The sequence below is a fragment of the Vanellus vanellus genome (genome assembly GCF_965231255.1).
Source record: "Vanellus vanellus genome assembly, contig: HAP1_SCAFFOLD_602, whole genome shotgun sequence".
In the NCBI taxonomy this organism is placed as follows: domain Eukaryota; kingdom Metazoa; phylum Chordata; class Aves; order Charadriiformes; family Charadriidae; genus Vanellus; species Vanellus vanellus.
Genome location: NW_028127935.1, coordinates 96,081 through 108,313, shown reverse-complemented (window position 1 = coordinate 108,313; position 12,233 = coordinate 96,081). Strand labels below are relative to the sequence as shown.

General features: G+C 50.7%; 1 protein-coding gene across 1 annotated transcript; it reads left to right on the top strand.

The window, feature by feature from the left end:
* Window positions 1–885: 885 nt before the first annotated feature.
* On the top strand, window positions 886–11,326 carry LOC309684830 (NACHT, LRR and PYD domains-containing protein 12-like; the record flags this gene model as incomplete). The annotated part of the gene is made up of 7 exons (XM_082500685.1): window positions 886–1,013; window positions 1,410–1,580; window positions 1,950–2,120; window positions 4,761–4,931; window positions 7,496–7,666; window positions 9,002–9,172; window positions 11,152–11,326. The coding sequence occupies 7 exons, from the start codon at window positions 886–888 to the stop codon at window positions 11,324–11,326; spliced, it is 1,158 nt and encodes a 385-aa protein (XP_082356811.1).
* Window positions 11,327–12,233: the final 907 nt, after the last annotated feature.

The following is a 12,233-nucleotide window of genomic DNA, read 5'->3' as shown; positions in this document are numbered from 1 at the left end:
GCAGTCTTCCCCTCTTCCCCTTTGGTTCTCTTTTCACTAGACTTTGCTGCAGCCAGTTTGAACCTCCATCAGGGCAGTAGTACCTGGGAGCTAGGGTCGGGGGGCACACAGGCAGACATACTGCAGTTCTGTGCAACACACCTATCAGAAATATATAACTGGCAGGTATTGCCAAGCCCTGCTTAGCATGTTGGAAGCTTTGTTGTAATGTTTCTTCAGTCTCTTTGCCAGGGCTACCTGCCAGGTGAAGGGATGCAGGTCAGCACTATTGTGGCAGTTCACTGCTGGCAGCGAACGCATTTCCAGGGTGACCTACTGCTGTGCGGTGTTGGGCCTCTGTCCCTCCCTCCACCATGATTCCTCTCCTCCATTTTCATCTGCCAAGTGATGCTCACCCCTCACCGTCCTGCCTGAAGTGCTCTCCATTCAGTTCCCATAGTTTTTGGCCATACGTGGCTTTGTGGGACTGCTCCTGGTTGTGAGTGACCATATCAAAGACACTGTTGGCTTTCATGCTGTTTGCTGTGTCCTGACTTGTAAAGATGACTTCCTACCGCTTTGGGTGAAGCTGTTCTTCTGTATGCCATGAGAAAGGGTAACAATGCAGTTCTCCAGACTTTTCCCCTGGGCTGTGGAGAGAGAGGCAGAGGAGGCAGCCCTCTGAGATTTCTGAGGTCTTTTGGTCCCTTAGCTGAAGAGGGGGGTGATGATGGGCACTTGTATCCTAGACAGTGTGGGGCAGTGTTTTTGCCCATTGTTCATGAGTATTGGCCTGGTGAGCGGGTCTGTCTGTTATTACAGCAGTGATAAGCCTCCTGGCTCATCTCCATGTGCCTTCATTGCAGGTTGTTGAATTGCAAAATCAGTAGCACTTGCTATGGGGATATGACTGCTGCACTCAGCACGAACCAGAGCCTGAGGGAGCTGGAACTTATTGATGACCTGCGAGACCCTCGATTGCGGCTGCTGTGTGAGGGGCTGAAACATCCTTCCTGTCAGCTGCAGAAACTGTGGTAAGGAACAGGAAGTTCCTCGGGTTTTTCCCCAGCTGGCCTGTGGGTAGCGCTCAATGAGGCTGGGGCTGGGAGGCTGCTCCCTGCAAGAATGAGGAGGAGGCCAGGTGAGTCTGCAGTACTGGGTCCCTGTTCATCCTGAGAAAGAAGCACTGTGCAGGTGGAGCCGATGGCTGTGCCCTCCACAGTGCTCCTCACTCAGCTCTTCCAGACACCTGGTTGCTGGGGTCCCTGCCTAGTGTGTGTCTTCTCTTCTCCCTGCTGCTGGGGAAGTGTGGGGTAGGATTTGTGACAATGTCTTATGGTCATTGGCCTGGTAAGGGGCTGGCAGGCATTACATCTGTCATTGGGGCAGTCATAAGCCCTGCAGCTCTTTTCCGTTTGTCTCCCCTGCAGGTTGCAGTGGTGTCAACTTGACAGCGCCTGCTGTGGGGACCTGGCTGCAGTGCTCAGCACCAACCAGAGCCTGAGGGAGCTGGACTTGCAGGGAAATACACTGGAAGACCCTGGAGTGCGGCTGCTGTGTGAGGGGCTGAAACATCCTTCCTGCCAGCTGCAGATGCTGCGGTGAGGGACAGGGGTCGTCTTGAGGGTGTTCTCAAGCATCTTTGTGGGCAGCAAATGATGGGGTGTATGGCTGTGTGGATCCCTTCCCAGGGGTGGCTCCTGCATGGAACAGAGCTGTGGGGCCAGGGGCTCTTTGGCGCCTCCTGGGAGTACGTTGGCTGAGGGAAGGCCATGGGCCTGTCCTTGGATTGGGCAGTGGCTGCAGCCCTGGTCCCTCACTGACCATGTGGTGGGTGCATGGTGAGCATGGGAAGGGTTTGTTTGCCATAGCTTACGGTCATCAGCCTAGTGAGGCACTGGTGGGCGGTTACATCTGCCATTGTGGTTGTGATGATCTCCACAGCACTTACGGATGTGTCTCCCCCGCAGAGTGTTGCGGTGTGAATTTACCAGTGCCTGCTGTGGAGACCTGGCCACAATGCTGAGCACCAGCCAGAGCCTGAAGGAGCTGGATCTGGAAGAAAATGAGCTGGGAGACCCTGGAGTGCAGCTGCTGTGTGAGGGGCTGAAACATCCTTCCTGTCGGCTGCAGACACTGTGGTGAGGGACAGGGGGCTCCTTGGGGCTTTTTCCCAACAAAAATCATGCACTGCTCTTCCCTCATCCATCCATCCAATCATTTCATCATTGACAAATTGGTCAGACATGATTTGTCCTTTGTAAATTTGTGCTGAGTGCTCTCAGTCATCTTTTCGTCCTTTGTATGTTTGGATATGGTTTCCAAGATTATTTTCTTCTTCACTGTCCCAGGGGGGAGGTGAGACTGACCAGCCTGTAGTTCCCTGGATCCTACTTCTTGGCTTTCTTGAAGTTAATGGTGATATTTACTTTCTTGCTGTCCACAGGAAGAAAGCCTGATAACCTTCACGGTTCAAAGATAATTGAGAGAATCCTTGCAGTGGCAATGACTTGCTCCCTCAGTGCTCATGGACGCATCCCATCAGGCCCCATGGACTTGTTTATATCCAGTTTGTTTAAATATTCTGTAATGTCATCCTTTCAACAGAAAATGAGCCTGCCCTTGTCCTAGACTTTTTCATTGGTTTCAAGGAGCTGGGACTGCTGAAGACTGGTCTTATCAGATAAGACCAAGGTGAAGAAGCCACTCAGTACCTTGGTCTTCTGCATGTCCTTTGTGACCAGTTTCCTGTTCCCATTTAGCAGTAGGTCCACATTTTCCCTAGTCTTCCTTTTGCTGCTGATGAACCTGTAGAAAGTTTTCTTCTTGCCCTTCATCTCCCTTACCAGATTAAACTCCAGGTTACCTTTTGGCTTTCCTAACTCCATCCCTGCATACTTGGACAGTGTCTATATTCTACCCCAGTCACTTCCACCTCCTTTTTACAACTGAGTTTTGACAGAAGCCATTCATCCATGCAAGCCTTCTGACATTTCTGCTTGTTTTCCTCCTTGTCAGGATGGAATATTCTTGAGCTTGAAGGAAGAGATCCTTCAATATCAGCCAGCTCTCCTGGATCCTCTTCCTTTCCAAGACAGAAAATTCTTCCTTGCAGATCTCTGAACAGGCCAAAGTCTTCTCTTCTGAAGTCCAGGGTTATGATCTTGCGCTTTTTTTTTTGTTTGTTTGTATTTTTTTTTTTTAATTTTTTTAACCAGTCAGGTCTTTTTAACTTTCCGTATCCTGACTTCCATCATCTCATGGTCTCTACAGCCAAGTCTGTCCCCAGTCTGATGCCTGATCAGTTCTTCCTTGTTTGTAAGCATGAAGTCCAGCAGAGTGCCTCCGCTTGTCAGCTGCTCTGTCACTTGCATCAGAGAGTTGTAGTCAATGAGCTCCAGAACCTCTCATCTTGTTTTTTTCCTGCTGTGTTGTCCTTCCAGCAGATATCAGGTTTGTTCAAGTTCCTCGTGAGGACCAGGGGCTTCCAATTCCTGATCAGGTGGTCACCTACCACAGTCTTACCCCTCTTGATCTGTCCTTTAATCCTTAACCATAAACTCTTAGCTGGCTCATTGTCCATCTCCATGCATCTCTGCTGATCTCACATAAAACACAAGTCCCTCTTTTCATATTCCAGGCTTATTTCTGAAGAGCCTGTATCCATCTATTGCAGCAGTCCAGTCACGTGAGGAATTCCAGCATGTCTCTCTGACTCCATCGAGATCATAGACCTGCTACTGTATGCACACATCTAATTTATCTTTTTTGTTCCCTGTGGTCATGCATTAGTGTACATGCACTTCAGAGATACGCACAGCCATGCTGATTTCCAAGAAAGGATTTGAGAGCTTTCCCGTAGTTCTGTCTTGTAGGCAGTTCCTTGTGTATGTGGATACACTTGAGGTGGGCACCCCTCAGCCCTGGTTTCTTGATTAGAAGGTCTCCGAGTTTACTTAATCCCGAACACTTTGCTTGCCGACCTTGTCCAGCAATTCCTCACTTGGGTTTCGATCATCTGCTCCATTCCTGGTTGTTCCTAGTTTAAAGCTCTCCTTGGGCAGCCTGCTGTCAAGAATGTTTTTTCCCCACTTAAGCAGCTGGATCCCATCTATTTTAAAACACTTACCAGTCGTCAAAGATGATACCATGATTGTAAAACCCAAAACACTGTTGTCAACACCTGTTGCGCAACCTATTGCTGACCCATGGGATTCCTCCACACCTCAATCCTTCCCCCTGACTAAAGGATCAAGGAGAAGATCACCTGGACCCCCATGCCCCTGCCTGTTGCCTCCGGACTCATGTTTGATACTTTGGAGTTGTACAATTGGTGCACACAAGGAAAAGCCGTAGAAGATAATGGTCAGAGGGCCAGATGAGCCTTGCTTTATCACGGCTGCTGCGACTGGCCCAGTCCTGAGTGGGTGGGACAGGGTGGGCTATGTGGTGCCATGGTTGGCTGGGATTGGTGGGTGGAGCTGTGGTGAGGCCTCCCCTGGGTGGGTCCTGTGTGGCTGGGGCAGAGCTGTGGAGTGAAGGGGCCCTTCAGAGCTTCCTGGGAGGGCACTGGCTGAGGGGGGCCTCTGAGCTGGGCTGGGAGTAGGCAGTGGCTGTGGTGCTGGCCCATCATTGGCCATGGGGTGGGCATGTGGCGAGTGTGGGCAGGGTTTGTGGCCATGGCTTGTGGTCATTGGCCCATTGAGGAGCTGGTGGGCAGGTACATCTTTGTGCATGGCTGTGACAACTGGGTGGATCGTCTCCATTTTTGTCCTCTACAGGTTGTGTCGTTGTCAGCTCACCAGCACTGTCTGTGGGGACCTGGCGGCAGTGCTCAGCATCAGCCAGAGCCTGAGGGAGCTGGACCTTTCTTTTAACAGCCTGGGAGACCTTGGACTGCAGCTTCTGTGCGAGGGGCTGAAACACCCTTCCTGCCAGCTGCAGACACTGCGGTGAGGGACATGGGGGTTCCTTGGGGCTTTTCCCAGCTGCCCTACGGGCAACACTCAGTGTAGCTTGTGGCTGGGGCAGGGCAGCTCCTGCCTGCGTGCAGGGATGGCAACAGGCTACCAGTGAGGTGCATCTGCAGGGCGAGGTCCCTGCCCATCCTGTGCTTGTTGCCTGCCCTGCCAGGACAGCAGTAATAGCTGTGACAGATGTCTTGCCTAGGGGCCTTCTGCCCCAGTCCTGGTCTCTGTAGTACCCCAGGGGGATGTGTGCCTCTCTGGGCATGCTTCCCTCTTCTACTGCAGCAGAGAGGCTTGTGAGCAACCAGCGGAAAGGCAGGGCTATCCTTTTGACCTTTCCAGGGGCAGTGAGCTGGAGAGTCAGTCCTGATGTCCCAGCATGCTAATGTCTGCATTAGCACAGGCTGGCCATGGTCATGTGTCGAGACATTTGCTGGGTCATTCAGGTCCCTTTCCAGTGTTACTGAAATGGAGTCGGTTGCATTTTTCTTCTCGTTAGTCCATGGGAACTGGAAAGAAGGCAGCAGAAATAAACACTAGCTAAAACTCCTTTTTATTGCCAGCAATAAAGGTACCTCTTTGCATGGAGCATGAGAAGGACACCATGTTACAACTCGTCATTCCTTATACGCAATCTTAACTATTTACATATTCATGTTTACATTTTACGTAACGTATTGGCTTTGGCCACAGTATCATCTGTTGCTTTTAATTTTTGAGTATTTGTACATGACCCCTGTGTGCAAATAGGCTTAATGCTTAGTTATTAGCTGAGTTTGTATGATTTTTATGCATCTTTGCTGCTTTCAGCTGGTCTGATTTGGTTTATTCTACCAGCAAACCCACTTGTATAGGTGAGGTCACTGTCAGTCAAGTTCTGTTGCATATGTCTTTGAAGCCATCTTTACATAGGAGCTCTTTCTTATGTAATAAAGTCAGTCCCTTTACCCTCAGAGTCTTCTGGGCATCCAGCTCTGTTCGCCCATTTTCATTTCTTAAGCCCTGGGTGGCTAACCTGGGAACTTTGGTTTTGGAAATGACACTCATCAGAGGGAGGAGCTGGGCAGAACTTGTGAAGGGGAGGGAGTAGTATCTGCTTTTCCAAGGTCATTGTGCAGATCAAAGTGGTACTAAGCTTGTGGTCCCCACTGTTATACTGGAGCATAGGAGCAATAGTGTGGGAGCTGGGAGAGTTGTGCAAGAATGTGTGGAGCCATGCAGGAGGAAATAGATCATGAAACGTGCAGTTGGACTGCATTAAAATGGTCTGACCTGCTCTCCTACCTGTGCATGTGGAGAGCAGCTGGACAGCAGAACAATGCAGGGTATAGACTAGCAGAGATCTTTACGTCAGCCTTTGCTTGAAGACTTTGAAATGTTGCCAGGAATGAGTAGCAAAGATTAGATTGACTGAGTAGTAGTAATTGATGCTGGGTTTTTTTGTAAAAATCTTGCATCCTTGGGTTTAAATTGTGAATGTAAGGAGGGTCTGAAGAATTGTCTGAAGGTCTCCACAGACCTGTTTTCCAAAATGCATGTTGCTTTTCACATTTGCAGAAGGGTGGTTAACCAGACCCTAGGTCATCTTTTGCCAAGGTAATCTGCTTTCTGGCTACTTATGGCCTAGCTTGTCCTCTTGGGTGGAATTATGACATGTTTCATGGTCACATTGTCTTTCCAGCAGACACTATTACTGAGGATGTCTCTTTCTTCCAAGTGCTATCAGCGTTCCCTCAGTGCTTAGGGTATTTGCTCTCCCTTCTAATTTTCAGACTTAGTTAAGCAAGAACTTACCTTACTTCTTCTCTAGCTTTTCCCCTGCTAAAACTCTAGCCCCTTCTCCTCACTCTCTTGTACTTGCTCCTCATCTCTGACAACTCATCAGTGTCCTTATGCCACAGAGTGCACCAGATGTGGGCTCTCTGTCTTTCTCCTAGCTGGGGCTGTGCTGTCCTCCTGTGCTCTCCTCCCTGCAATTGTATACTTCAGAGCCCCATTCATCAATATTTCTTTTGATTTTCAGGTAATTTACATAACATTTTGGTTTGGTGTTGAAATGAGAAAGCTCCCTTTTCGTGGCTTCATCATTAAGCCATCTGTAGGGTTATTTCCCTATCCACTCTATAAATACATGAGGGGCAGCTTGCTGTAAATCGAAGTGGGGAGTACTGCTTTTCCATAAATCAGAGCAAAGATAAAAAGAGGCGTTGCACTGGGAGAGGCCCTAACAAGGGAAGATTTTCTTGCTCATGGCGGAACAAAACACGTATAAGATCTCAAAGCATAAGCAAAGAAGGCCTGTTCTGAAAAGCTGCCAGCAGTACCTGGAATATCTTGAGCAAAAACCAAAGGGCCTAAATGGACATGGTGGTCTGTGGCCAGGTGTCAGAAGCGAGTCACCACAAGCCGGGGTGGGTGGGTGGTGAGGGTGGATAGGCTTTGCGGCCATGGTATGTCATCATCAACTTGGTGATGGGCTAGTGAGCAAGAGCATCTGTCCTAGTGGCTGTGACAAATGGGTGGATTGTCTCCATTTTTGTCCTCTGCAGGTTGTGGCATTGTCAACTCACCACCACAGTCTGTGGGGACCTGGTGGCAGTGCTCAGCATCAGCCAGAGCCTGAAGGAGCTGGACCTTGGTGAAAATGAGCTGGGAGACCTTGGACTGCGGCTGCTGTGTGAGGGGCTGAAACACCCTTCCTGCCAGCTGCAGACACTGAAGTGAGGGACACGGGGTTCCTTGGGGCTTTTTCCAGCTGCCCTATGGGCAACACTCAGTGTAGCTTGCGGCTGGGGCAGGGCAGCTCCTGCCTGCGTGCAGGGATGCAACAGGCTACCAGTGAGGTGCATCTGCAGGGCGAGGTCCCTGCCCATCCTGTGCTTGTTGCCTGCCCTGCCAGGACAGCAGTAATAGCTGTGACAGATGTCTTGCCTAGGGGCCTTCTGCCCCAGTCCTGGTCTCTGTAGTACCCCAGGGGGGAAGTGTGCCTCTCTGGGCATGCTTCCCTCTTCTACTGCAGCAGAGAGGCTTGTGGGCAACTAGCGGAAAGGCAGGGCTATCCTTTTGACCTTTCCAGGGGCAGTGAGCTGGAGAGTGAGTCCTGGTCTCCCGCATGCACAGTGTCTGCCTTTGCACACTGTGCCCGTGGCCACGTGTCGACACGTGTCCCGGGGTCACTCAACTGCCGTTCCAGTCCTTCCCTTTTACTCACATGGCTGTCCGAGCTGCCATTCCCGCTGTCGGGGTCTTGCATAGGTGCTGTCTCATCACAGCGCGCCCCAGGTGGATGGTCGAGTCCTATGGGGTAGGTCCCATGGCACTGGGACCCTCTAGGCAGACAGTGAAATCCAGCTGTGCACACCCTCATGGTGCAGTGGGAGCACTAGTGTGCCTGCTGATGTGACTGTGTCTGGGGAGAAAACAGAGTTCACAGAAATTCCCGCTTGCTGTCTCTAGCCTCTGGAGGTACCCAGTCAAGTGGGGAAGAAGGTCAGGGATGGGAACTGGTGGGAATTAATCAAGAACGTTGGTGGATTGAACGTTGAGCCATAAGGCTAGATGTACAGGGCAGAAGCATGAGGGCGTGCTGTTCACACTCTGGATCTTTCTGGTGCTTTCCCTTTGGCTCACCGTCAGGGAACAAGACTTCCGGTTGCCTGCAAGGAAAGGGCCATGGCCCTGAGCTGTCACTGCCTGCTGCCGCAATTGGCCCAGTCCTGAGTGGGTGGGACAGGGTGGGCTATGTGGTGCCATGGTTGGCTGGGATTGGTGGGTGGAGCTGTGGTGAGGCCTCCCCTGGGTGGGTCCTGTGTGGCTGGGGCAGAGCTGTGGAGTGAAGGGGCCCTTCAGAGCTTCCTGGGAGGGCACTGGCTGGGAGTAGGCAGTGGCTGTGGTGCTGGCCCATCATTGGCCATGGGGTGGGCATGTGGCGAGTGTGGGCAGGGTTTGTGGCCATGGCTTGTGGTCATTGGCCCATTGAGGAGCTGGTGGGCAGGAGCATCTGTGTGCATGGCTGTGACAACTGGGTGGATCGTCTCCATTTTTGTCCTCTACAGGTTGTGTCGTTGTCAGCTCACCAGCACTGTCTGTGGGGACCTGGCGGCAGTGCTCAGCATCAGCCAGAGCCTGAGGGAGCTGGACCTTTCTTTTAACAGCCTGGGAGACCTTGGACTGCAGCTTCTGTGCGAGGGGCTGAAACACCCTTCCTGCCAGCTGCAGACACTGCGGTGAGGGACATGGGGTTTCCTTGGGGCTTTTCCTCAATTACACCATGGGCAATACTCAATGGGGCTGGAGCTATTGGCTGCTTCCTGCAAAGATGAGAAGGTGCTAAAACCCAGATATCTTCAGCGCTGGTCCCTACTCACCCTGTGCTCCTTCCCAGCCATGCCAGGAGAAGTGTGTGCAAGAGGTGTCCCTCCAGTCACCTCCTGCTTTGGCCCAGGTCTCTGCAGACTCGGTGTTGCACGGGCCTAAGTGAGCGAACAGTGGAAGACAGCAGAACATCCCTTCCCATGAAAGGTCTCTGCTGTCAGGCCTGACTCCTCCCTCCAGTGTGTGTGAATCTGTGGCACCCTACGGGGATGTCCACCCCTTCTGGATGTCTTTGTGTCTGGCAGTAGTGCAGAGAAGTCTGTGTGACCAACTGAAATGTAGGGATCTCTTCTGGGATTGGTCCCACGGGACTGAGCTGGAGAGTCAGTCCTGTAGTCCTTGCATGTACAGTGTGTGCGGTACCTCACTATGGCCATGCTTGCGAATCAGTATGCGCTGGGTCACTCAGCTTTCTTTTTAGGGTTTTGATTTTCTCACATAGCCCTCCAGTAACCCATGTGTTGGCCCTGTGTTTAGTCTGCAAGCTCCGGATTGCTATCTAAATGTCCCCTTTGTCTTAAATGAGACTGGATCCTTTTGTTATGACAATGGCATTCAGCCAAATGTGACTGAAGTGGGAGTAGTAGCATTGAGCTCCCACCCAGAAATCACAGTGTGAAAAACCATAAAGCATGCCTTTTTCTTCTCAAGTGATCTCCAGCACTCATCAGAATGGACAAGGTCAGCATGGACTGAGGCAGGGTGGGGGGAAGGAGGCTCAGCACTGGAAGTGTTTGGGAAGCTTCTTATTGAGATCCTCTGAATGAGGAAAGACAACAGCCACAGGGCTCCCTGGAGGCGCTTGACTGAGATCCTGCACAGAGACAGTCTGTGTCAACTGAGATGACCTGCAGGGTGCCCTGATGCCCATCTGCTGATGCTGAGGGGCAAAGGTAGGCAAAGCTTATACTAGAGAAGAGAGTGGGGGACATCTAAAGCAGAAAGGGGCATTTTCCAATGGGTAAAATGCATGAAGCAGGGGAAGTCATACATCACTTTTTCAAGGTCATCAAGGAGAGGAAATTGCTGCTAAGCTTTTGGTCCCCACTTCTGTAGTAGAATTCAGGAGCGATACTGTGGAAATTTGAAGGGGTTATCTAAGGACGTGTGGAGGTAATGCAGGAGGAAGGGGATCCTGAAACACACACAGATGGATGAAGTGGCCAATTAACATAGTCTTGTCAGCTCTCCCACCTGAGCCAGGACAGTAGCTAGGCAGTGGAAGGATGCAGGACAGAAGCTAGTGGAGGTCTTTATCTAGAGATCTGAAATGTTGCCAGGAATGAGCCGGTCCTGCAGTAAGGATTAGACTGGCAAAAGCAGAGTTCCTGTTACCATGTTTTCTATTGAAGGAGTGCATCCTTGTGTTTATATCATGAATGCATGGAGGGTTCAAAGGACCATAGCAGTGTCTCTACAGACCTTTTTTCCAGCCTAGAAGGGCTGTCAACAAGAAGGGTATTGCCCATACCCAGAATCGTAACATGATTTAGGTTGCACCCTCTCTGGACCCTTGGTGAACACACTCCTGGTTAAGAAAGTTTTCTGAAATCTAATTAGTTTCCTGTGTTACCCAACTTTTGCTTATTGACTCTCATCCTTCCACTGTGCATCTCTGAGAAGGGGCTGACTGAAGGTTGACTACAGGCTGGACTGAGAATGGGTAGTGGCTCTAAGTGCTAGTCACCCCATTGACAAAGTGGTTGGCGTGTAGTCAGTATGGATGGGGTGTGGAGTGGGGTAGGCTTACAGTCATGGGCCATGTGAGAGGGTGCATTGGTTGCCACAGCTATGGTGAGCCTCACACCTCTTTTCGATGCGTCTTCTGCAGGCTGCTGAGCTGCATACTCACCGGTGCCTGCTGTGGGTACCTGACCACAGTACTCAGCACCAATCTGAGCATGAGAGACCTGGACCTTAGTTTTAACGGGCTGGGGGACTCTGGAGTACAGCTGCTGTGTGAGAAGCTGAAACATCCTGACTGGCAGCGGCAGACACTGCGGTGAGGACACAGGGGTCCACAGGGCATTTTCCAGCTGCCCGGTGGGCAGTAGTCAATGGGGTGTGTCACTGGGATTGTGTTGCTGCTTCTTTCAGAGAAGGCTGCAAACAAGCTTTGTTTGCAGCACTGGGTCCCTGGTTATCCTGTGGTCCCTGCAGGCATCTCCTTTCCTAGCCCTGAGTCATACGGTCTGGCTAAGTGCCAGGTGTACCTTAGGAAGAAAATGAATTCTCACTTGATTCCCAATGAACTCTTTTTGATAGCTGGACAAAAGCAATGACAGATATCTGCTTCAGGCATTGTTACTGCCCTCTTTGAAGAATTATATTGCATTTCTAAAATTACCAGTCAGATATCAGTCCCTTCCTTAACGTTGTTGATGTCATAGGAGTCAAACTGGTTAGAGTTACTGCTTTGTTTTCTCATGGTATAAGATCTGGGGTTAGAATTATGTGGCTATTCCTTGTAGCCTCTAAGGAGCTAGGACTCTATCTCTTAAACCCTTGGAGATCCTCACGTTGCAGTTTTTGGTGGATTCTGTCTCCTTTCAGTGGAAGGAGTGTTTTATAAAGCAGGCTAGGAGACCCTGCAGAGACCACGAGTCTACTGTAGAGAGCTGGATCATTCCTAGGTCTAGTGAGGTGCTTTTCAGAACAGCACAGGTCTCACACTGTGCTCTACAGCTGAGGAGGCAGCTAAGATGGGCACCCCACTTGTTTCTTCTGGCTGATACACAGTTAGGTTTGAATTACTTGTAGTTAAGTGTGTGCTGAATGGTATTTGTGTGTGCTGAACAAGAAGAAATTGCCTTGGTCAAGGGCCTTCATGGGAACAGAAAGGCTTAGACCAGGCAAGGCTTTTTGATTCTCACTGCCTTCCACGTGATACTTCTGGGCTATGAGAGCAGCAGC